The sequence below is a fragment of the Nyctereutes procyonoides genome, unplaced genomic scaffold (genome assembly GCF_905146905.1).
Source record: "Nyctereutes procyonoides isolate TBG_1078 unplaced genomic scaffold, NYPRO_anot_genome, whole genome shotgun sequence".
Lineage (NCBI taxonomy): Eukaryota > Metazoa > Chordata > Mammalia > Carnivora > Canidae > Nyctereutes > Nyctereutes procyonoides.
Genome location: NW_026575033.1, coordinates 8,708,701 through 8,734,343, shown reverse-complemented (window position 1 = coordinate 8,734,343; position 25,643 = coordinate 8,708,701). Strand labels below are relative to the sequence as shown.

At 43.9% G+C, this 25,643-nt stretch overlaps 1 protein-coding gene across 3 annotated transcripts in view; it reads left to right on the top strand.

Moving 5' to 3' along the window:
- The window catches only part of FLT1 (fms related receptor tyrosine kinase 1), a 176,006-nt gene extending 155,134 nt beyond the window's left edge, over positions 1–20,872 (top strand). For 2 of the 3 annotated variants that reach the window (XM_055317306.1, XM_055317305.1), the window contains exons 24-30: positions 1,300–1,411; positions 2,970–3,069; positions 9,747–9,852; positions 10,093–10,235; positions 12,623–12,707; positions 14,590–14,684; positions 17,813–20,872. In XM_055317306.1, coding sequence (XP_055173281.1) covers positions 1,300–1,411; positions 2,970–3,069; positions 9,747–9,852; positions 10,093–10,235; positions 12,623–12,707; positions 14,590–14,684; positions 17,813–18,011 — 840 coding nt within the window. In that variant the 3' untranslated portion in view covers positions 18,012–20,872. The remainder of the gene's footprint in view (positions 1–1,299; positions 1,412–2,969; positions 3,070–9,746; positions 9,853–10,092; positions 10,236–12,622; positions 12,708–14,589; positions 14,685–17,812) is intronic. The other variant, XM_055317304.1, reaches the window with a different exon arrangement.
- The last annotated feature ends 4,771 nt before the right edge of the window (positions 20,873–25,643 follow it).

Genomic DNA, 25,643 nt, shown 5'->3' with positions numbered 1-25,643 from the left:
GGCAGCACTGCCACAGCCTGTGAACCCGGGAACTGTTCAGTGGGGCCTGGTAAGACCTCATCTCCCCTCCCTTTGACTCCTGTGGCAGTGCCCTGTACCGCTGGGAGGAACAGCCTGGACTCTTTCCCTCAAGTAAACCCGCGTGATTGATTCCGCAGGTGTGGACAGCTCAGGAAAGGGTGGGGGAGGGTGTCAGTCTTATCTGAGGAGGAAATGGTTTACCTCCCATGCCTGCCTCCCGCCTAGCGTCCCCCTGCTGGCCCGCTCTGGCTTCTCTTCCCCGCTTGTTTTTGAACACAGTGTCATCTTTCACGTCTGTGGGTGTGGGTGACCTCCTGTGTCCTCTCTTCTTAAGCCTGCGTCTGGGCTCTGACGCTCGCTCTAGGAGGGATTCTCAAACTTGAGCAAGCACACACATCACCTGGAGGGCTTATTAAAACCATGATTTACTGAGCTCCACACCCAGAGGTTCTGATTCGGGTTCAGGGAGTCTTGGGTGGGGTCTGAGAATTTGCCTTTCTACCAAGTTTTCTAGGTGCTACAGATACAGTTGGTCCCGGGTCACTCTGAGAACCACGGCTCTGCAGTCTCTTCTTAGAAAAGGAGAACAACGAACCTTCCCCGTGAGCCCTGATAGGCAAAATCCGTCCCTACTTTCTGTCCCCTGGGTCTCTTCCAGCCTCCCCCACTTCTGTTTCTGTCTCTCCGTGATCCCATACTTCCTGTCAAATCCCATCCAACCAAAGTGCAAGACTGAGCCCACCGAGACTCCTGCTGTCTGAAGAGAAGGAAGATCGGTCTGCACCCTTGAAAACCTGCCAAATTGTCGCCTAAATACTACCACCTCCCTTCCTTCCAGTGTCTTTGCCCACTTCCCTGATTCAGTGACTTTAAAAATCCTGCCTTTTTACGCAGGAATGCCTTTCAAAACCTTCCTCCTTAAAAACAAAACCCCAAACCCTGAAAATCATCGATTGTTCAGGACGCGTCCTAATTCAGATCATTCCTTTCCAGGCGCCTGGAGGGTGCATGCCTTTTGGGGGGAAGAAGGGTTTTTTTTTACAGAGTCATGGAGTGAGGACATGCTGGATACGAGGGAGGAGTTCACCAAACACTTACCATGGTCTTTTAGTGTGACACTGCATGTTCTGACAGTTTCCTCCACCTTAGGAAACCTTAGCTGCTCTAGGAAATGATTTGTGGGCCAAGTGTTATCTGGGAGGTGACCCCACGGGCACTCGGGTTGAACATGCTTTGTTTTCGTGTCCATCTGCTCAAGGCCCCCCTGTCCTTTTCTAGACACGCCTTCCTCTGAAGTGGATGGCTCCTGAATCTATCTTCGACAAAATCTACAGCACCAAGAGTGACGTGTGGTCTTACGGAGTACTGCTGTGGGAAATCTTCTCCCTAGGTAAACCTGGGGGAAGGAAGGGATCACATAAATGGCTGCATCTTCTGCCAAGTGTCCTCCAGATAGATCCACCCTTGAGATCAGCCTCTAAAAGACACGCAGGTCCTTGTAGCAGCTCACAAGGCTCACATGAGCAATGGTGCACGCATGTGCACCCTGTGAAGATGCCCTCTAGGAGCGCACACGGGGAGGGGAGGTGGATCAGCATCACATCTGAGGTCAGGTTTACCTTCAGCCAGTCTACTTTCTCTATGCTTTGCTCCTTCTCCTAATTCCTCAAACTCCCCAATTGCCAATGCCCTACCTCGTCCCTCCCTGCATCCCCTCCCCTCAGAATTTCTTCCAGAAAGGCCCCAACAAGCACAGCTTAGCTGGCGACCTTAGAAACAGGAGGCCTCTCGTGGCTCCAATATTAGCTCAGCTAGCCCCAGATGCTGGTTCACGTGGGAAGAACAATGGGAACCCTGGTTATATTTATTCTGTTCCCAATAACATCCACTATGGGTGGCTAGAAACCCTGTTCAAGGCCCCAGGCACACAGATGTGCACAGAGCCCACATCTGCCTGCAGCCACACTCTGATGCTCCGAGGCCTCCCAAGCATGGGGGCCAGCCAACAGTCTTTTGGACTTTGCCAAAAATTTGCCTTTCGGAGCAAATAAGTCACCCAGTAACATCCCTGGTTTCCTGAAATGTGTGAAAATCATTCCCCTGCTTTCGATGACAGGCACCTGTTGCTTCCAGTCCTTGAAAGCAGCTTGGCGGCCACAGTGGCCCCACAGTGACACGGTGCCAGAGCTGCACGCCTCCCAGCTGCTTCCTACCAGCAGTACGCACTAGAAAGTACAGACAAACAAATGTGGGGAGAGACTAGGTTCAACGTCTGGAACAGAGCAGGTTGGGAGGCTTTATTCACCCCTAGCTCCAGCCAAGCATCTCCCTAAAAGGAAAGGTCACGTGGGTGTCCTGGGTGGTAGAACTGGCCAAGGACCAAGTCTGGGCCCCTCAGGCACACCCCAGCCCACCTGCCGCACCCCAGAGCTCAGGACCCCTTTGCTCTCCGGTCCCTCCCAGCAGCTAGTGCTCTGGTTCTGTGAGGAATTTATAAGACAGCAGTGAAGTAAATCATTCTCCCTGAGGTGTGAATGGTCCACGAGGATCCTATTCCAGGTCCACGGGCGTTTTAAAAAGAATCTCATTCACCCAAGGTAGGAACCTCTACTGACAGGCTTTCTTCGGAGTTCCTTGTGGGGAGAGGGGAACTCCCTGCAGCAGACACCCCTTCTCCTGACCAAACAGACCGCAGTAGCCATAGGAACGGCCTCTTGGGCATCGGACACCCGGCACCACAGGCCTGACCAGGCAAGCCGTGGCTCTGATGAGTATCTGCGGAGCTTCCCTGTGGGCGCTACTGTGTATGAAATTCCATTCCAGTCACTGGGGACTTAGTACTAAACCATCAGTTCAAAGGGAGGGAGCAAACACTGACTCGCTCTCCCGTGGCCTTCTGCTCCCAGAAGCCATGACGTGCCCTGTGTTTCCCTTGCTGTCTCTGGCAGGCGGGTCTCCATACCCAGGCGTGCAAATGGACGAGGACTTCTGCAGCCGCCTGAAGGAAGGCATGAGGATGAGGGCCCCGGAATACGCCACTCCTGAAATGTGAGCCCCCGGCTTCCTCCCTTCCCACCCACCTCAGAAAGGAGACATCCTGCTGATGCTTAGGATCATCCTGCTGACGCTTAGGCCCGCTTGGCCTCTCTTTTCTGGAAGCAGGACGCATTATCCCTGACCCATCCATCCTCCCTATTTCCCTTCTTGAGCGCTGACAAGACTTTTCAAGGCCTTTGGCTGGAACTGGAGTTAGAAATGGAGCTTCTAGGTATGAATTCAGGCACACCGAACAGACCACGTGGGAGTGGTTAATGAGAAGACTTGAAGCTTTGATAAAGTCCAAGGGAGTTTTCGGTTCAAAGCCCGAAGGAGCTAAGCAGCCCCAGGGATGGAGGGCTAAAAGCTGCCATGGACCAGTCAGTCCTCCAGGCACGCTTGAGACTGCTGAGGGGCTTTCCTGTGGAATTCAGGGGAAGAGGTGGAGGAGAGATAAAGGGGGAATCCCTGAATGAAGTAGCAATCATACTCCAGGGCAGCCCAGGTGGCTCAGTGGTTTAGCGCTGCCTGCAGCCCAGGGCGTGATCCTGGAGACCCTGGATCGAGTCCCACGTCGGGCTCCCTGCATGGAGCCTGCTTCTCCCTCTGCCTGTCTCTGCCTCTCATTCTCTGTGTCTCTATGAATAAATAAATAAAATCTTAAAAGAAAAAATTAATCATACTCCATAAAAACCTTCATGGGCATGAAGACTTCTCTAGGCTCATTTGAGGAATTGGTAGCTGCGTGGAGCTTCTTCTCAAGAGGGCTTCCTGCTTCCTAGGACTCTAGGCTCCGTGTGAAGGCTCTCTCCATTGTGCAAATGCTTGCTGGCCTCCCTCGGATACTCTTTGTTCCTGAAGCTTTATGGATGTTTTGCACTTTGAGGCCTAAGCAGGAATGTGATGACACTTGCAGTTTTGTTGAGCTGCTGACAAGGACTAGGCCTCCCCAAGGCGGCACCACCTTTCCTGAACTGGCGGGCGGCCCTCCCTGTCCTACCCACACAATGGGGTCTTGTCAGAAGCCCTAGGCTTGCCTCTGGGCAGGAGTCAGAGGGAATGAAGGAAGTGTGGGCTTGGCCAAAGGGCAAGGTTGCTGTCTCTTTCCTTCGTCATCTGAGGACAAGACTAGAATGAGGATGGGAGAGAGACTTAGGCCCATGAAGGCAGCACTGGGGACTAGTGTAAGTATAGAAAGGAGCTAGGGGGACCTGTTATTGTCAGGTTTGCATGGTCTTACCAGGAAAGTCCAGAGACCTTGAGGCAGGGCTCTTTTCTGAGAGCTGGGAACGGAGCTAGATTAGTCCTCAGGATGTGACAGTTGGGCTGTGGAGTGTGGAAAGTATTGAAAATTTTTTATTGCTTGCCTCTTTTTGCTTGGTGGAACGGGGCAGCCTCCAGGAGATCTGGTGTAAAATGAGAGCACTTTGCACTTCACCATTTTCTAAGTACAGTTTCATCTAAAGCTCCCAGAAACCTTGAGGGGCAGACAGGCAGACGCTATCATTTGAATTTAATGAGGAATGAAACTAATCCTCTCACAAGTGAAGTGATTTGTCCACTGTCAACTAAATAGTAGCATAGGGGACATTTAGAACCTTTTGGATTGATTTCCCTAGATCATAGGACTATTAAATTAGAAATACATCCCACATTCCTTAGAAAAAGTTTCTCTAATATGTCCGCTTGTGCTTTGAATATTTCTTCCACTTCTTTACATAATCTGACAATCACAAAACTAGTTCTCAAATACTAGCCATAATAATTGCAATCATTATTAAGTGACATTTAATATTTATTAATGAAACAGTTATTTAGTGCTTCAGTGCCAGGCATGGTTTTAAGTGTCTTTTAACATATATTAACTTACCCAATGCTCATAATTGTACCTACTTTATAGAGTTATTAACTCCATTTTATAGGTGAGAAAATCAAGGCACAGAACCTCTAAGTGATCTGCCACATTGCAAATAAGTTGGTCTGAGCCCAGAGTCCACAGCACCAGGCTACATGCCTACAGGGTCTGTTCTAATACCTACCCAGGCTCTGGTCCCAAATGACTCTAAAAGTTGCAAAGTCCTATCAGCTTTGGACTGAAAGCTCCCTTGGACTTTATCAAAGCTTCAAGTCTTCCCATTAACCACTCCCAGGAAACACTTGTATCCCACAGAGGGAGAAGCTGTAGACAGAAGGATGGTTCCTCAATGCTGGGGAGTTCTAGAAGCTATGAAAAGCAGTAGCTTTGTGAAGTGTTTGTTCAGAAGGCTAGAATCAAACCTTCAGCCATTCTCAGGCGTTTGAGGGCTGATAGAGTAATCTCCTTCTTGTTGGCTCCAACGCGGGAAGGCCTGGGTGGAGGACAAAGTGCAGCTCTCAAAACTGGCCTCTGTGACCTGAACTTGGCCTAACGTGGCGTGCACTTGGGGGCTTGAGTGATAGCTTGAAAAGGAAACCCTTCCCACAGCTGGTTTCAAGAAGGGCTGTTGGGGTGGGTGCAGCTGGTGTCTCTTTACTGTATTAAACCTGTTTACTTAGTGATATAAACTGTTCAACCCTGAGTGGCTGGTTCCTCGCCCAGAGCCTGTTTAATCAGATGTCTTCCAATAAGGAAATAAGCAATGAATGTTTTGATTTTTTTTTCTTTTCCTTTGGTGTTTGCTGAGATGTTTTGCATTGGATTTTAGGCAAGAGGAATGGAAACTAGAAATCAGAAACCAAGAATCAAAATAAAAACAGCAAGGAGTTGTAGGTGGTCCCTTTTGCTAGTTTGGACAGGGAGAAGACAGGGCAAGTCCTGCTTGCAGCAGCTTTTAGCTCAGCAGTGAAAGGGTGCTGGCTGCAGGACTGTGTCCTCCCTACTTGCAGGACCATCCCCCTTTTTTGTTTGGTTTAAACCTTTCTTGCTTTGGCTACCTTTTATATATTATCTGTGTATACATTCAATGTCCTTCCAACAGCCTCCAAGACTGTTCATTGCTAGAACTGCCTTGGATGGTTCGGCTTGAGTGTGGTAAGGTGGAAACAGGCCAGCCTTCATCACATCACAGCCAGTGCATCTGGGGTGTGGGATCTTGGGCTTTGTCTGGTGATCTCCTAACTCCTTGGTAAATGTTTTTGCACCTATCTCAAAAAATTAGTAAAACATGTAAACAAAGTGAGATCCACATAGGATTGTGCAGACTGTTTTTTAAAAAAGAGAGAGAGATTTTATTGATTTGATAGAGAGTGCAAGCACCAGCAGGGGGAGCTGCAGGCAGAGGGAGAAGGAGAAGCAGACTCCTCACTGAGCAGGGAGCCCAGTCCCAGGACCCTGAGATCATGACCTAAGTTGAAGGCAGACGCTTAACTGACTGAGCCACCCAGGTACCCCTGTGCAGACTGTCTTATGCTACTTCAGACCTCTGGCCACTAACAGTTTGCCTGAATGGAGCAAGTGCCTTGAGGCCTCAATCTGAGGCTGGTTGTCTGGGACAGTAGGGACCATGGGCACTGCAGCTCCTCTCCTAGGTCTCCTAGACAGTGGGGACAATGGCCCAGAGTTGGAAAACATGTGTTCCCCTCCTCACTCCCAGTCTCCTGTGTGTCTGCAAATTGAGCCTCAGTAGAGTAGTCCTAGAGTACTCAGTAGAGTAGTCTAAAGGCAAATTGAGCCTTCAGAGCTCTTGGGACCTATTGAGCCCCACCGCACCCGCTGGGAGTTAGGCAAAATAGGTACCATAGATGAAAGATATGGGTGGCAGGGAATCAGAATCATCTTCTGAGAAGAGCTTGACCCATCAGTTTGGTCAAAGTTGGGAGAATCTGCGATTCAGACAAGTGATCTTTATGATCCCTTAATCAAAGACTTAGGTTATGTGCTCACTGGGTATTCAGAAAGCAGAACCTCAACTCAACCATCTGACTAAATGAGGAGCTTGCTTTCGAACACCAGTACCCATGGAGGGTATCTGAAGACCACATGGTGCCAACACTCTCCTGGGGACCTGAGGAGAAACACACAGCAGGCCACAGTGTCTTGCCTCTCAAAATTGTTTTTCCTGAGGGTGCTTTTGCTCTTAAGGCATTGGCCAACGTTGAAAGACAAGGTACAAGACAGTCCCATGAAGTCATTATTTCCTAGATGGAAATTACACTGTTGAGAGGCGTCTAGGACAGCTTCCTTTCAGATTTCAGTTCTAGGAATAGCCATGCTTCTTCCAAGTAACTGGTCTGTTTTTAACTTTTGGCTTATGTGCACCACATAATTGATTATTCCTTCTTTTCACCAGCTGCCTGGAAGCTTGGAGCATTGCCTGTATCCAACTACTCAGAGTCAAGATATACATTTTGCAGATTAGCTTTGCCTGGGCTTTTGCCTTTCTTATTTTTCCTTTCTTGCGATATTCTTTTCTCTTTTCTTAACCTTCCTATATTCCTTTGTTAGTCATCTCCCCTGTACTTTGAGACAAAATAGGGATAGCCTTGAGAGACACTGGAGCAGCTGGTGCAGATTGAAAGCACATGTCTAAGAAGTGGCGGTGTGTGTGTGGGGGTGCGGTTCTCAGGCTTTTCCTCGGAACACCCAGGTCCAGCACTACAAGTAATGTCTGCAGTATGGCTTAAGAATTCATGCAGGGAGCCTTGCTAGCTCTTCCCAGAGACCAGTCTGACTTCCTTATCAAATACTTACATGGCAGGCCCTCAGCTAGGTGAGGGGTGTGGAGATGTGGTCCCCACCAACATAGTGCTCCCAGCCAGGTTCTTTTTTTTTTTTTTCTTTAAAGATTTTATTTATTTATTCATGATAGTCAGAGAGAGAGAGAGGCAGAGACACAGGCAGAGGGAGAAGCAGGCTCCATGCACCGGGAGCTCCCAGCCAGGTTCTGATCCAGATCCAAATTCTGAGGCCACTCAGATTTTGATCCAACTTGGTCAGAGTCTTCTCTAGTCCAGATGGTTTTCTGAGATAAGAGATATTTACAGTAAACATCTCTTGAGGAGAGGAAAGAACCAAAAGAGTAAATTATAAGCCAGTGCGTGTAAAGACCTCTGGCATGTGTTCTACAAGGAGGATGTGCAGGCAGGGACCTGTATTCCCTCAGGCATGACCAAGAAAAGAGCCCAATATCTTTCTATCTCAAAGGTCAGAGGAGAAGAATTGACAAGGAACCCTGTTGACATTTAAATCCCAGGACCCAGGATGCCTGGGTGGCTCAGCGGATGAGTGTCTGCCTTTGGCTCAGGGCATGATCGCAGAATCCCAGGATAGAGTCCCAATTGGGCTTCCGGCATGGAGCCTGCTTCTCCCTCTGCCTACATCTCTGTCTTTCTGTGTCTCTCATGAATAAATACAATCTTTTAAAATTGATCAATCAATTCCAGGGCACAATCTGGCTTCTGTAATATTAAATTTTTATTTAATTTTATTTAAACATTAAAAACATTAAACATTAAAAAACATTTAAATATTAAATGTTTTCATATCCAGAAACTCAGCCTGTACCTAGTGACTTGAGAGGTGTGGGAGGCCAGTTTGTAATGGCTGCTTTGAAATGCTCGGTTGGGACGCCTGGGTGGCTCAGTGGTTGAGTGTCTGCCTTTGGCTCAGTGCATGATCCTGGGATGGAGTCCCACGTTGGGCTTCCTGCAGGAAGCCTGCTTCTCCCTCTGCCTGTGTCTCTGCCTCTCTCTCTCTCTCTGTGACTATCATAAATAAAAATTAAAAAAAAATTAAAAAAAAAGAAAGAAATGCTGGGGTTAACAGGAAGAGAGGGGATCAGCCACATGCAAGAAACCTGCACACAACCCACAGAACTACCCATACTCTACACAAACTTTCACATTTTGGAAGTGACTTAAATCCTTTACACAGGGCCTTCTCTGGTTTCCACTGCTGAGCTCAATAATGTAACTGTGAGGCAGCCCTGGACATACCATATACTTATTGAAAAGCCTGAGTCAATCTTTTTTTGATAGCCTGAGAATATAATAAGTACTATAAACGATTCACCCATGGATATTTGTGTCTATGATAACTTGCACCTTTAAGGACATTGCCCTGCTTTTTACAGTGAGAGGAGGAGCTTTATACTGCAAGTCAACAGTGGTGCTTCTTTTCCAGTAGCTCTGCTTTATTTATTTATTTATTTATTTATTTATTTTTATTTTTTTTAAAGGAGAGGTTTTAAATTTTTTTTTTGTAATTTTTATTTATTTATGATAGTCACAGACAGAGAGAGAGAGAGGCAGAGACACAGGCAGAGGGAGAAGCAGGCTCCATGCACCGGGAGCCCAACGTGGGATTCGATCCCGGGTCTCCAGGATCGCGCCCTGGGCCAAAGGCAGGCGCCAAACCGCTGCACCACCCAGGGATCCCAGTAGCTCTGCTTTATTCAAAAAGGGCTCATGACTTCCTCTCTGCAGAAACCACAAGCACCCCAAAGAATTTGGGAGGTGACGGGCTTCAGAGGGTTGGTTTATTAGTCTGCCTTTGTAGAAATGTTTTCCACTACCAGCAGGACCTGGCCCAGATAGCCTTGTATGTGTGGGTGCTGCATGCCCAAATCCAAAAACGAAGGCAAATATCATATACTACAAGAAGCATAACCCTTATCTATAGGACAACACCCATCACTTTGCTGATGAATGTAGGGCAATTTACATAATTACCACTGTTCTTCAGCTATTTCTGTTGTGCTTTCACCCAACAGCTATCAGATCATGTTGGACTGCTGGCACAAAGACCCTAAAGAAAGGCCAAGATTTGCAGAACTTGTGGAAAAACTAGGTGATTTGCTTCAAGCAAATGTACAACAGGTAAAGCTAAATTTATTTAAAATATCTGAAGACCCAAATGCCTTTGAATGTAAGTCAAGGGGGTGTTATTTTTAAGAGCTATTAATAGCAGAAATTAGCAGTTAAATTGTGTGTATGCAAAATTATCTTCCCAAAACACAACAAAAGTTGTGGAAATGACACAGTTGAAGCTGACATGTTTCACAGATGTAGATGGATATAGAAATTTGTACAATTAGAGCTCTATCTTTGGTATTTTAGGGTGGAAAAGACTATATCCCACTAAATGCCATACTGACAGGAAATAGTGGATTTACGTACTCATCTCCCGCCTTCTCTGATGACTTCTTCAAGGAAGATATCTCAGCTCCAAAGTTTAATTCAGGAAGTTCTGATAATGTCAGGTAAGAGTCCTTTCTTTCCCTAGCCTGTACTATAAAATTTTCAAACATTAAAAAGTCCACCTCCTAAATTCAACCATAGCTAACATTTTGCCCTATTTTGTCTCTATGCATACATTCTGTGTGCATGTGGTTGTTTTTTTTTTCCCCCGTTTGCTGAACCAATTGGAACAGAGCATAAGGCATTATAACATTCTACCCCTAAATCTTGTAAGGTTATTTGTGTTACCACGTCAAAATTATCACACCAAAGAAATTGATAGTTCCTTAATATTATTAAATATTCACATTTCCGTAAGTTTCCCAAACATCATTTATGCCTTAAAAAACAAAAGGCAAAAACAGGATCTAATCAAGCATAATGCATTGCATTTTAATTTTATTCTAGGATAATCCTACATCTTTTTTCCCCAATAACTTTTTTTCATAAGACTTTAGATAAAACAAACTTTTTTTTTTCTTACTTGGCACACTAACATATCTCTCCTTGCTGCAGAAGTTGGAGAAGGGATAAGGGAAGAAATATTGATTGTTGGGTGGGAATCAGTTCTTCAGTACTCATAGTTACACATGTATCACACATATTCAGCACTAACAGTTATACATGTATCGACATGTCCAACATGTCATTACTAGCGGTTATACATGCATCCCACATCAGTACTAACAGTTGCATATGGTGTTCATTACTGCTAATGGTTGCAAATGTGTCATACACATTAAAGGTTACAAAGATATGTGCTGTTCTGGCACTGTGCTAGGCTCTTTGTATACATCAATTCCTTTAATGCTCAAAACAATACTATACAGTAGATATTATTCCTGTTACACAAATGGGGACAGTGAGTCTCCATAGAAGATAGCCTGCCAAAATTGTGTGTCTAGAAAATAGCAGATTGCAGTTTGATACTCCTTCCCTGTTCCCATGCTGTTAGAACTATTTTTAGGAAATTTAGACTGTCCTGTGGGCCTTCTAGCATCTTTATCTGCAGTAGGCACAACCGTAGAGCTTTGACCTCAGTTCAGCCAAACTTGGCAGGTGACCAGGGTAGGCATGGCTAATGATTGGACCAGTCTGAAAAGACTGACAAGCATCTATGAGAGGCCCAGGAGTCCAGTGGCTGGCCCACATTTGTGGTAATGGGTTATAAGTCAGTGGCACTGCTCACACTTCACAACCAGCCCAACTGAGGAATCATCCTTTTTTTAAGGTAAAAAAACTAGCTGGGATTGAACACATTAGCCATATCTGATTATATCAAAGATATCATCACTAACAGTTGTACATGTATCAACATGTCATGAGTCAACCTTTTTTTTTTTTTTTTAAGATAAGAACTCTAGTTGGGATTCACCCACTTGGATGAACCTTTTTTTTTTTTTTTTAAAGATATGTATTTATTCATGAGAGAGACGCAGAGAGAGGCAGAGACAGGCAGAAAGGAGGAGCAGTCTCCTCTCAGGGAGCCCGATGCAATACTCAATTCCAGACACTGAGCCAAAGACACATGCTCAACCGCTGAGCCACCCAGGAGTCCCATGAATTACCCTTAAAGAAAAAAAAAATTCTTTTTAAAGATAAGAAATCACCCATCAAATCACCTTTTTTTTTTCCCCCAAGATAAGAAAACTAATTGGGATTGAACACATTAGCAATATCTGTATCAGAGAAGGGGGAGGGAAGTTGTCAGTTATTTGGGCCTTTCCAGAATGCTGCTTAGCCTTAGGCCAATAAGGAGCTTATCTAAGAAATTGGGCCTTGCAGATGGTGATAGGGTTTCAGACTAAGAAACTCAGTCTGTAGGTGAACTTGCCTTAGGAGGAAAACCATATAGTGGAAATCTCTGTTAACCTTCCTAATAGATCATCAACAAAAGGTCAGTAGGTAGTTAATTCTACAGAAAACATAAAAATACCACCCATTTCTCCCAATCTGGAATCCCAGAACAGAATATACAGGACTAGCTATTAAATCAGCTCTGAGACCTGGTGAGGTCATTTCCTTGGTCTCCTTTGAAGTAGGCAGCTATTATCAAGTCATATCCCTTCTCTGGGCATCATTTCTCTATTTTGTAATGTAGGGTGTTTAGGCCACATGATAATTCAGGTTTCTTCTAGGCCTGACATTTCTCCAATTCCACAAAGGACTAGAAGCCCAACCACTAAGTAGTTTCTCAAGGGTCCTTTCTGGGTTTTTGCTTGAAACTATGCAGTGTGGATTGACAACCATGGGAGAAGTGGCCACTGCTGTCAGGATTCTTTCAGCCTCAGGAGTCAAGGATTCTTTCTGGTACTTTGGTTCTTCTTGGATCAGATATAGTACCCATATAGTTTCCTGACTAATAAAAGCTGGCTGCACTTACCTGTCTTGGTTATTCTTTCTTCATCAGATATGTAAATGCTTTCAATTTCATGAGCCTGGAGAGAATCAAAACCTTTGAAGAACTTTCACCAAACACCACCTCTATTTTTGATGTAAGTAATGGAATTAACCTACTCAATGCACCTTGGCAGAACCCTTTGCCAGGCTCTATCCCTATACAAACTCCCGTATTCTGGTGGCTCTCAGTCAATGGGGATCAGTAATGATTAGTGACTGAAATGACAATTCCGGGAGACCTGACAACAAGGCTTAGCTATACAGAGCTAATTTGAAAGTAGGTAGTTCTGTAGTTTGAGAATGACCTAGGAATGCTCTCCAGGGTCCAAGTCTTCACCTGATCATAGTTTAGTCCCTTAGGAAACTTCATTGGGTTTCTTGGCTTCTTGTCTATCAATGATGGAATCCTGCTTTCAGATTAATGGAGGAATTCAAAACTGTGGGTGGCTGGGTCTTCATGATGCAACAGAAAGCTCTCCCTTAAGAGTAGTCTTGAAGTCCCGAGAGAAGTCTACCCAGGCCTTATGCTCCTTCCCACTAAGGTTCTATAGGCTGAATGGCCATGGTCCTACAGCCACACCAGAAGCAATCCAGTACAGCCTGGCAAACACAGGGCCTTACCCAATTTGTCTCTTTGAAGCTCTAGGACAGGAGGTTGAGAAAGTATTGGGAGGAGAGGGAGGGCTGGGCAAGAGTGCCCTTCCAGCATCAAGACCCTTACACTCAAACTGATCTCCAGGTAGCACCGTTGTCACTAAGCAGGCTAGAAATGCCAAATCTCAAGACCCATTCATTATCAGTGAGTCACATTTTGCCCTGTCACAAGGTCCCCAGGGGATTGATGTGCATGGTCAAGTTTGAGGACACTGGTAATGCCCATGTCCCATAAAAGGGCTGTAAAACCAACCACAGTGTGAAGCTGATGATCACAAACACAGTGACCTTGAGACCCAGCACAGTCATCTTTAAAAGAGCCCCAAAGCGTTTCAAACCCACTAAAGATGAAAAGATGATTGAAACGTTAAAAACATTACAAATGACCCACAGAACACAAAAGTAAAGTAGCTGAATTTTTTTCTGTTCAGGAAGTTGGTTTTAAGTCCTAGGAAATGATACTGGGCAAAACATGGAAGATTGCTATCCACCAACCCTCCCCAGGCTGATACAGTGGTAAGCTTCTTTGCTTGCTTAGGCTTGTTTACTGATGAGTAAGGACATGAAAACAGCCCAGAGATGCAAAGGGTGGAGGAACAAAGTGTGGAGTCCACACATACTGGGAATGTTCTATCAACAGAGGAAGGAGGAGCCTGCATAAAATTCCATGCTAAAGCTGAAGCAACGAGAAAATAAAATTGCTGCAAAACATTACTGTGGGGCCTGAAAATTCCAAAGGATCCACAACAACAAAAATTAAACCCAGTCTTTAGAATTTATCAGAATTCTTGCATCTTTTGTATGGCCACCAAATAACAGCATACTTACAGACAACAGTCGTCTGCCAACATTACTTTTAGTATATGTATGCAATAAGGGACATAAAAGTGTACTATAAAAAATGCTCACCCATTATCTATAGTTTCCCCCCTCCTTTTTCTTTTTTTTTTTTTATTCATGAGAGAGACAGAGAGAGACATAGGCAAAGGGAAAACTAGGCTTGCCGCAAGGAGCCCAGTGCGGAACTTGATCCCAGGACCCCGGGATCACGACCTGAGCCCCCCAAGGCATCCCTCCCCTTTTGTGTAAATGTATATTCTTTACCTTCAGGAAGAAGAACCTCAAAGTCACAGGGAATAATAGGCATTTCTTGCAGCTCATAAAATTTAGATTTGCCAATACAGAGAACACGCTTTGTCTCAATAGGCAGGTGAGGACAGAGTTTGGGGTGACTTCATATGTCCATCCCAGCATTATCCCCCAGATTCGTGGACCCCTGTCGGTCAGGCAAGAAGTATAACCTTTTTCCTTCCTCCCCATCAGGACTACCAGGTGGACAGTAGCACTCTGCTGGCTTCCCCCTTGCTGAAGCGCTTCACCTGGGCTGAGAGCAAACCCAAGGCCTCCCTGAAGATTGAGTAAGGAATCTGGGGGTCTTTTCTATGATCGGTTGATGGGGGTGTGTGATGAAGGATGCTAGGCTAAACTCAATGGGGGAGATCTGAGAGCTGCTTGCCCTCCTGAACTACTATGCTCAGGCATTGCAGAAGAGCACTTTTTTTTTTTTTTTTTCCCTTAGGAGGGTATAAAATCAAAGATATGAGCACCAGTGCTGAGCAGGAAGCTTGGGATTTGAGAAGTAAAAACAGGCAGAAAACTGCAGCAGGGACAGGCAGTCCAAACACATGAAGTACAGTGCCTCAGCTGGAAGGAGGCTGACGTGCCCAACTGTGAACAGATGGAGACATGCTTATGGGGGCAGGGAGGGAAGCTGGCCCATGATTATACCCTGGGCTGGCAGTGTTTGTACAGGAAGCAGTTGTCACAGTCCTGTTTTCTAGTCCTAAGATCTGCCATCCTGAGAAGCCAACCCTTCCAAATGAAGGCCTGTTTCCTGTTGGAAGCACTCCTCCCTCCCTATGGTAGCCATCAGCAAGTGCTGTTGGAATTAGGCTCCAGCTTTTTGCTCCACTGGCCCTGCTATCACCTTAGCTCCTCTGAGCTAGTCTCTACCTAGGAATCATGCTGGCCAGGCGAAGGCTGGGCCTGTCTATCGGGCATTCCTACCTTTCCTGATTCAAATGCTGCCCCTGTCTCACCCAAAGGCAGAATGTGATCCTCTTTCATCTAAATCAGAGGTCAGCAGACTTTTTATGAGTCACACAGAAAACAACGAACCAACTTTGCCATTGTAGGATAAAAGCAGCCATCACCAATATATAAACAAGAAGGTGTGGCTGTGTTCCAATAAACTTTATTTACAGAAACAGCTGGCCATGGTCAATGAGCACATGAAATGATACTTAAGGTCATTAGTCGTCAGGGAAATGCATATCAAAACCAGGACGAGACACCACTTCACACCCACCAGGATGGCTAGAACCAAAAATACTGATGAGGATGTGGAGAAATCATAAGCTCTTGCTGTTGCTGTGGCAATGTAAGATGGTGCAGCCACTTTGGGAAACAGAATAGCAGGTCTTCAGAAGGTTAAATAGCATTACTCCATGACCCAGCAATTCTGCTCCCTCAGTACATACCCAATAGAACAAAAGCTTATGTTCACACCAAAGTTTATTCCCAAATGTTCATAGCAGCATCATTAATAACCCAAAGTAAAACCAAGCCAAATGTCCTTCGATTGATGAGCAGATAGAATGCAGTATTACCCATACAATCAAATGTTTGCTAATAAAAAAGTACAAAGTTCTGACACATTACAATATGGATAAACATTGAAAACATTTTTAAGTGAACAAAGCCAGTCACAACAGACTACATAGCATAAATGATTCCCTTTATATTAAATGCCAGGAATAGGCCAATCTATAGAAACAAAGTAGATCAGTGGTTGTCTAGGGCCGGTGGTGGGAAGTGTGGGGAAGAGTGACTGGCTAGCTATGCTAATGGGTATTGGTTCTGGGGGGTGATGAAAATGTTCTAAAATCAATTATGTTGATGGTTGTGCCATCTGTGAATATAAAGACCATTCAACTGGACACTTTCAACAGGTGAACTGTATTTCAATAAACCTGTTTCAAACCAAACAAAAAAAAACAACCAAGCAGGTGGTCGGCCCACAGGCTGTAGTTTGCTGACCTTGATTCAAGTCAAAAGATGGCCCCAAACACCTCTAAGTGACACAGCATAGTTTAACAACCACAAGTAAATCCAAAGGTGAGAACATCACCAGGCAAACATCTTCATACTTGATTGCTTTTAACATGAGCACCGTGATGGCACCTGAGCAGAGTCCCTTCATAGGGTAGCAGATTAGGGGACCCTCAGAAAAAACAAGTGTCTAAGCGAGGAAAGAAAGGCTACTGACAACCTTTTGTTTCCTATTTTGGAATACTTATCTAGATCTCTGTGAAAGAAAACCATAATTGCACCCTACTCTGAGATTAAAAATACAGCAAGTGCTTGATGTTGTTAATCCAGAACCCAATAAAATAATGTGGTGGCACATTATTGTGGCCACATTAATGTGTGGGTTTTCTTGTTCTCAACAACAACATTAATGTGTGGGTTTTCTTGTTCTCATCCCAGCTATTAATAAACAAATACAAACGGACAAGAGAAGCTTTTCTTTCTTGTGTATCTGTTTCAGGCTGGATGGGACACACAGAACCGGAAGCAAGCTTCTTCTCCTGTGAGCCTTGCTTAGTAGTGACCATCCCATAACCTAAATTTTCTAGGACACAAACATGACAGGGAGACAACGATACTAACCTGTTTGTCTGAAGCTCTATTCATTTCTTGAGGCTGTTGTAACACATTACCACAAAGTTGGTGGCTTAAACCAAGAGAAGTGTATTCTCTTGCAGTTCTAGAGGCCAGAAGTCTGAAATCAAGGTGTTGGCAGGGCCAAGATTCCTCTGGAGGCTCTGAGGAGAATCCATTCCTCCCCTCCTCTGGCCCCTGACGTCTCTCAGTATCCCTTGGCTTGTGGCCATGTCTCCCTACTCTACCTCCAACCACTACCTTCTGCATGTGGCTGTGACACTCTATCTGCATCTCTTATAAGGATGCGTGTGTTTGTATTTAAGGCCTACCTGGGTAACTCAGGCTCAGTTCCTCCTCTGAAGATCCTTAGCTTAATCACCTGTCTTGCCACATGAGGTAATATTCAGTCTCTAGAACACAAAGTGCTCTTCACAGGTTCCAGGGATTTGAGATCAATTTATTTTGGAGGCAGGAGCATTGTTCAGCCTACTACAGTAGCTGGCTGGCCCAAGTGCGGGGGAGGGCCATACCGGCCTGGGAGTTATTCTCGACCTGGGATTATGGATCTGCAGTTCTCTCTTCACACAATCCACCCCCCAGCCAGAGGAAGGCATCTGTCTGCCTGGTGCCACCAAGCTGGTAGTAGAGAAGCAGTGTGCAGCTCTAGAACAGAGACTCTGATCGGAGGTTGAGATGGGATTCAATAACCATTAACTCTAGAACAGTTATGAGCAAATGACCTGATGGAAAAGAGTGGAAGTTAGTGTTTGTTTTCAAGACATCAATTTTGTATATTTGATTTTTTTTTTTCTTTCTTTAGCTTGCGAGTAACCAGTAAAAGTAAGGAGTCGGGGCTTTCTGACCTCACACGGCCTTTCTGCCATTCCAGGTGTGGGCACATCAACAGAGGCAGGCGCAGATTTACATATGACAACTCAGAGCTGGAAAAGAAGATTTCGTGCTGCTCGCCTCCCCCAGACTACAACTCGGTGGTCTTATACTCCACCCCGCCTGTCTAAAGTTTGACACGTCGCCTTATTTCTAGAACCACACAAGTATTTATGCTCCCTGAAAACTAGCTTTTGCCAGTATGACACATATATAAATTTACACCTTTACCTTTCCACAGGAGCAAGCTGACTTTTGTTATTTTTAATAGTGCTTTTTTTTCTCTTTTTGACTAACAAGAATGTAACCCCAGATAGAGTAATAGTGACAAGTGAAAAAACACCACTAGTAAATCTTCACATTATTCAGTGTGTTAGAGAAACCCTTTCTAAGCCCAATGACTTACCTGCTCCTACCCCGAGACCACAGGGCATTTGACAATTCAGGAGGTGCATTGATCATACAATGCAGTATGGATTCCACAGGGTCAGCCACCGGCACCCTGGAACCGGGAGACGAGTCCTAAGCTGACCTACATGATGTCTCTGGGGTCCTCTAGCAGATGTGATGGCAAAGAGGAGAAGGAAAGAAGGGAGAAAGAAAGAAGAGATCAAACAGGACAAAGAATTTTTGTGCTGTCCCATATGGGAAGGGAGTAGGAGAGGGCTGTCAGCCATGACACTGCTGTGGCTTCCAAACCCTGACCGAACCTGGTCCACATGGAGAACCCAGCCAGGGAGCAGACAGGACAGAAGGATGAGGGGACATTTCCGGACTCCAGCAGGCTATAAAAGGACAAACACATTTTTTTGGAACTATGAAACAAATTGTAAAATGTTAGCTTTGGGACTGGACCTATGCCCATTCCCATTTATGGCACATTTTGAAATTTCTAGCATGGAGCTTCGTGCTCAAATCTGAGCTGAGATGCAGGCCCCTCTAGCAAGACACACTGCAAACTCACCCTGAGCTAAGTTGGCTCCATGGCATGATGGCCTCACACTTAGCTGACTGCTCACAGCAACCTAATTGGAATGAGTTTGGTTTGTTAGGGTTACTTGTCGGGCTTTAAGCCACATTTCCAAAAATATTGTCAGATTCTATTTTGAGTCTTAAAATGTATAACCAAGACACTTCAATTTTTTTACATTAACCTGTTTTATATAGTTAGTTATAAAAGGAAGCTGAGGAGGATGAAAATGAGTCTTGTGGAGGGTTTCCTCTATACCAAAACCAGAATAGATGGAGCAAAAACAGGATGAACAGAGTGAAAACCCCATCTCGATACCAACCAAACCAACTCACTGAAACAGTTGGGACCCAAAGGACAGGAAGTCAATCATGTTTCCTTTTTAATGGGGATTCTACTATCTCACCCTAGTCCACTGGAAAGATGGGGAAGAGCATTAACCAATGTTTATTAAGCACTTTATGCTCCTTGAGAAAAAAAGGTGATATGTAATTTATGCAAGATACTTTCAGAATTGGGACTCAGGATATTAGTTAATGAGCCATCAATAGGAGAAAAGCCTCTTTTCATCTACTTTGGACCTTGTCTTGGGTCTGAGAATGATGGAAATAGGGAGACAGGGTACAAAAGGGTGCCTACTCTTCAGGGTTTAAAGACCCTGGATCTCTCAATTGGCTCTGTTTGATGCTATGTGTTTAGGATGTATGCACCTTCTAAAGCCGGTCAAGGCTGGACAGGCAACAGTGAATTGCTGCTTCTGGTTATAGAGAAGAGTACACTTCCCTTTATGCAAGTAACTTATCTCTAGAACCTGAAATATAATAGAAGAATCTTTGCTTCCTACTCTGTGTATCACATTCTTGGTTCAAGATTCTTAGTATAAAAAGATGGGACAGTTAGCAACACCCCAAGTGAGGTACCGGATGCTCCAGTGGTGGCTCTGCTGGAGAAGCCTCTGGCCAGCAGAGAAGTGAGGCAGGCCTCCCCACCAAGAGCCCAGCGCAAACAAAATCAGGCCAGGGGCTAGAAGAGGGGATGAGCTTTGTTCTTCTTCCTTGCATGCACAAAAGCACCTGTGATAGCTGGCAACAGTATCAGTCAGGTAACTAGAGGAGGTTCAACAGGGACAATTTAAAAAGACTTTAATTAGTTATTTTGTTTTTTCCAAATCAGAAAAGGATCCAGCAATTAGTGAAAATGAACACCTTAACTCTACATAATCTCAATTTCAAAAGTCTAATTCTTAATTATTCAGGGACCTCAGTAATACTGTCTCCCCCCCCCAAAAAAAAATGTATTAGGACTATGTTAATTTGGCTGCTTCAAAGACTCAGGTTGAGCCTATACAAGCCCATCAGTCAAAAATGGTCCCATCTAGAGTCTTAGCACAGAAAAAAGAATGGAAGCTTGCAATCATGAATCTAGTTGTGACATGCTTGCCAGAATGGTTCATTAACCAGTACTGGACATTAAAAAGCACTGAAAATTAAAACACTAATTAACTGATATTATTAGAACCGTCACTTGTGATACAAATAGTTGGCACTAACAAGCAAGGCAGCATTTCCTTTCAGGATTTGGGAGAACCTGTATGTGTAACAGTGTGGGTGGAATGGGACTGAAACCTCATGCAAGTCTGTATCCAGTTAGTCTAAGAAACGATGCATAGACCTTAGTTTTAGCTCATAGAAGAAATGTGTCCAAATCCTGAAAAATGGGATGTAGATCTCCTAACCGTGCCTTGTTTCCCAGCCTGTAAGAATGTCAAACATGAAACAGATACTTGCCAGCCCCTTTTAGTGGGTGAAAGGAAGAGCGCATCTTTGACTGACAGTGTATGTGTATATACGTGTGTGTGTTTTGTGCGTAACTATTTAAGGAAACTGGAAATTTAAAAAATTACTTTTATACATACCAAGAATATATGCTGCAGATATTAAGTAAGACTTAATTTTGTCCTACATCTCTAGTCACTATGAATGTATTTTGTATGCTATCTTCATATAATAAAATTAACTTCTAAAAACATCTACATATTTTCTCCAATTTGCTTATACAGGAATAAAGGGGGTCACAGGTTTCCTTGAGGGTGGAGGACTGGTGTTCTGGGGGATCTCATTAAATACCAATTATGAAACACAGCACAAGAAGAATCAAGCAAGGACTCTGAAAAGAGGGGCAAAGAGCTGTCTCTTAGGGCCACAAGATGGTTGCTCTCAACCATCGGTAAATGAAAACCAAAATCACGCAAGGCACATCACCCAGAAAACGAAACACTAAAATGAACACAATCACAGGCAAAATGTACAGACCGAGTGCAAGTGCTAGCTGCAAATGGAAGTGAACCTCGATTAAAAAAAAGAGGCAAGTTTTCCCAAACACTAATATTCAGCTAAGAAACTATTACCTTAATTACAGGATATGTGTGTATTAGAGGTGGTATACAGGAAACCATACAAAATAATTAGACAAAAGCCTATAAGACACAAGGGCTTCCCTAAGAAAAGCACACCAGCCACATACTCTTCATTTTTGTTTTGGTGGATGACATTTTAAAAAGAGAAATAATTCAGATCATCACTAATAGGTGACCAGCACATTGTCTTGGAAAGTCACCTTCCTAAAAAACATCATGAGGAAACTAGATTGGAGACATGTTGTAAGGGAAATCAGACCTCCTTTCATTGGGACAGGGGCAAGAAAAAGGAAAAATGACTCCTCTCGGTAAATTTGTGGTTAACTGAAGAGGGCACGAGGCATTTTATCTTCATGAATCTGAAATCCTTCTAAAAAATTGTTGGTGTTCATAGCATAAGAGTAAAGTCACTCATGAAGCACATGATTTGAAGAATGCTCGAAGAATGCTCGAGGAATTGGTGTCCCGTCATGGTTTAGAAATTTTCTCATGACTCTGGAAACTTATAGGACATTTGGGAATTGTTTTTCTTTCTTTCTTTCTTCTAGCAGGATGGCCCAGTAAGGCTTATTAGACTCCTCAATGTTAAACATATTACCAGACTTTTGGGTTTCACAGGCCAGTAAATTTTACAAAAATATCCTTGATCTAAACACATGGATGACTAGCTTTCTATTTTCTGAACTAAGGATATTTTAGGGGAGAAACAAAACAAAACAAAAACAACTAGAGGCCACAAATGTTCTCCTTCTTGATCTGGGTGTGGTACATAGGTGTGTTTGTGATAATTTATGGAGCTATATACTTATTTGCAAACGTGTGTGTGCTATTCTTCAATAAAAGATTAAAAGAAAAATCCATTTAATATCACTTTTCACAGAAGACCCATTTTAAAGAGTAAGGACTTAATCTCAGACAAAAATAGGTTAATCTCATGCATCAACAGCTAAGTGTTTTATAACTGGTATCATAAGTTATACCCACATCAATGGGAAGATTGAAGTAATCAAGAGAACTTCAAAATCTCACCGTCACATCTACTCACCTGCTAGCATCTATACTCACATACTCTGCTTTCTCTTCTGTATGGCCAATTAAAAACATGCTCTGATGCCCCTGGACTCCTTCCTATATGCAGGGACACAGCTCCGGAAATTCAGCATTTCCTCATCACCCTCAACGTGTCCCTTTCTCACTAGATCATACAAATACATAGTTGTCTCTCCCATGTTACAAAGCAAAAAACCTTCTATCCCTCCTTTATCCTCCAGCTACCACCCCATTTTTGTTATTCCTCTTTACAGAAAGATTCCTTGAGGTGGTTAGTCTCTGTTTCCAATTCCTTCCCACCAAGTACTCTTAAACTTACTCAAACTGAGCTTTCTCTGGCATGCTGACGCTGCTCTTGATGAGGTTATCAGTTACCTGCAAATTGCTAAATCCAACAGCCAATTTTCAGTCTTAGTCTTTCTTGCCTTAACAACTAGACCCTTACTCCAGAAAATACCTACTTTAATTTTGATGACAGGATGTCACACATTTTTCTACTTCCCTGGTCATTTCTGTCCCTCTTGCTAGTTTTCTCTTTTCTCCGACATTTGAACATTGTTGCAGTTACCCGAGGGCTCTGTCCTTGGGCCTTTTCTCATCTCCCGTCTATACTAACTCCCCATGATGTCCACCAATCACAGGGCTTTAAATGACATCTATATAATGATTCATTACATGTACAGACCAGATCTATCCCCCAGACTCCAAACCCACACCCCTGCAAGTGTTAAATTGACATCTCTTGATGCTGTGGCCAACTCTATTTTCCAAAAATAGTGGCAATAACATCTCCCATCCCACATGACCTGTGGCAATGTGCCCTTGCCACTTCCCCATTAAATTCCTCTCCCCTAGAATCAGAGATGCCTTTGTGACTCACTTGTAATCAACACAACGTGGCAGAAGTGACACTGCATGACTCTGAGGCCTGGTCAGAAAAGATCATGCCCTTTCCACCCAAGTCTCCTGTACACTCATTCTCCAGAAGCTCCCACCAGAGACTCAGTCGCCATGTTTAGAGAAGCCTGAGCCACAGGGCAGGGCCACATGTATCTACAGCGACAGTCCCCAGCTGAACCCAGCCTTTTAAGTCCTTCAGGCCCGGTGCCAGATCAGATGCTTTCAGCCCCCAGCCATTGGAATTGTTCCAGCAGATGCCCCAAACATAATGGAAGAGATAAGCCATCCCAGCTGTGCCCTGTCCAAATTCCTAACCCACAGAATTCCTGAGAACAATAAAATGGTTGTTTTATGCCATTAAGGTTGGAGTCATTCCTTACAAAATAAGTACCCAGAACAAATGTGTACTAAACATCTTAAACTTAACAGGTCCCAGACCAAACTCCCAATTTTCTTACCTCATTTCTCCATCCTTCTTGCCCACCCTCCAAAAACCCCTTTGTTTCTAGTACAAGCTCTTTCAATTCAGTAGAATGCTCCATCTTGTCAGCATCAGGTCAAAATCTTAATGGTGATTTTGACTTCTTTCTGCTTTCCTTGCCCATATCCAATAATCAGGACATCCCTTTGGCTCTACATTTAAAATATATTGAATCAAATCACTTCACGCCACCTTTAGTGCTATCACTCCAGTCCCAATCCCTAACATTTTTTTGCTTGAAATACTGCAAGCACTTCCTAAGCAAAGGGATCCTTTTTATCAGGTTTTTCTTCTGCTCAAAATCCTCCTGTAGCTGCTTCTTTCAATGGGAGTAAAAGCCAAAAGGGTCCTAAAAGGTCTACAAAACACCACCACCCTCTTTCCCTGACTTCACTTCCTTAATTTTCTCTAGTCATACTGGCCCCTTTGCCATTCCTCAAATACTCCGGGCACATTCCTACCCGGAATTCTCCCCACGTATCTGCATGGCTAGTTCCATTACCTGAAGTCCTTAGAATATCACCTTCTCAGGGGGAACTACTACCACCCACATCATCCCATTTGAAATTCTAGCACCACCACCATATGCCCCACATCTCAAGTTGCAAGATGAAACAGGATAACAATCAAATGTGAATTTTGCATAAACAAATTATTTTTAAGACAAATATGTCCCATGCAATACTTGAAATATATTCATTCTAAAAAGAGAAATTATCCATTGTTTATCTGAAATTCAAACTTTGTGTTATTTTTGTTAAATCTGATAACCCCACCCTAGCTTATTTTTTTTTTAATGATTTTATTTATCCTTGAGAGAGAGAGAGAGAGAGGGAGAGAGAGGCAGAGACGTGGACAGAGGGGAGAGGCAGGCTCCCTGTGGGAAGCCTGATGCGGGACTTGATCCCAGGACTTAGGATCACAACCTGAGCCAAAGGCAGATCTCAAGCACTGAGCCACCCAGGTGCCCCCTTTCCTTATTACCAATGATTACTGCCATTACCATTAATGGTAATTATTGCCATTATTACCTCTTAATGTATTATGACTTTGTCTTCTTCCCGCTAGAATGGAAATTCTCTAAGAGCAGAAATATTAGTCTGTTGTGGTCAGAGTTGTTCTTTTGATTCCTCTAGAGCAATGCCTGACCTATAACAGGCATTTAACAAATATTTAATGAATGAGTGAATCCCAATTCATTCAACTGTGGCAATGAGTCAGTAAGTGGTTTCCCAAGATCACAGAGCTCTATGTGGTAGAGCCAGTATTTGAATTCAGGTAGTCTTGTTCTGGCAAGCTGGTTTCTTAAACACCATGCACACTATTTTTAATAAATTCTAAGGATATGTGTTTTAACGATCTTGCTTCACTGGGGCACCTGGGTGGCACGGTCAGTTAAGTGCCCAACTCCTGGTTTCAGCTCAGGTTCTTATGCTCATGAGATTGAGTGCGGAGTCGGGCTTTATGCTCACTGTGGAGTCTGCTTGGGATTCTCTCTCCCTCTGTCCTTCCCACTCATGCTCTTTTCTTCTCTAAAAGTAAATAAATTTTTCAATAAATAAGTTTTTCTTTACCCCACCCCTTTCCCCACATTTATACAGAAGGATATTTTACAGATGCACCCCTAATTGTGCAATTGCTAAAGGTAGAGGGAAAACACGTCTTTGACCATTCAGAGCACAGGAGATGAAAATAATAAAGCCACTGTATATCTCCATTTACCAGTGTATGAAATGTAACCCTGGCTTAGCTTTAATATTTTTAATGTTTTAAGAAATTTAAATCTAAAACATCCCCTAAAACATCTATTCTAGGCAGACTAGTCTTTCTTCCCCTATGAGCCTACAACAGTCATTTTGATTTGCCACTAAATCCATGGATTATTTTTCCCCAAGATCCTCCTATACTTTTTCTCGTTCCTCTGAAAATTTTTTAAGATTTATTTA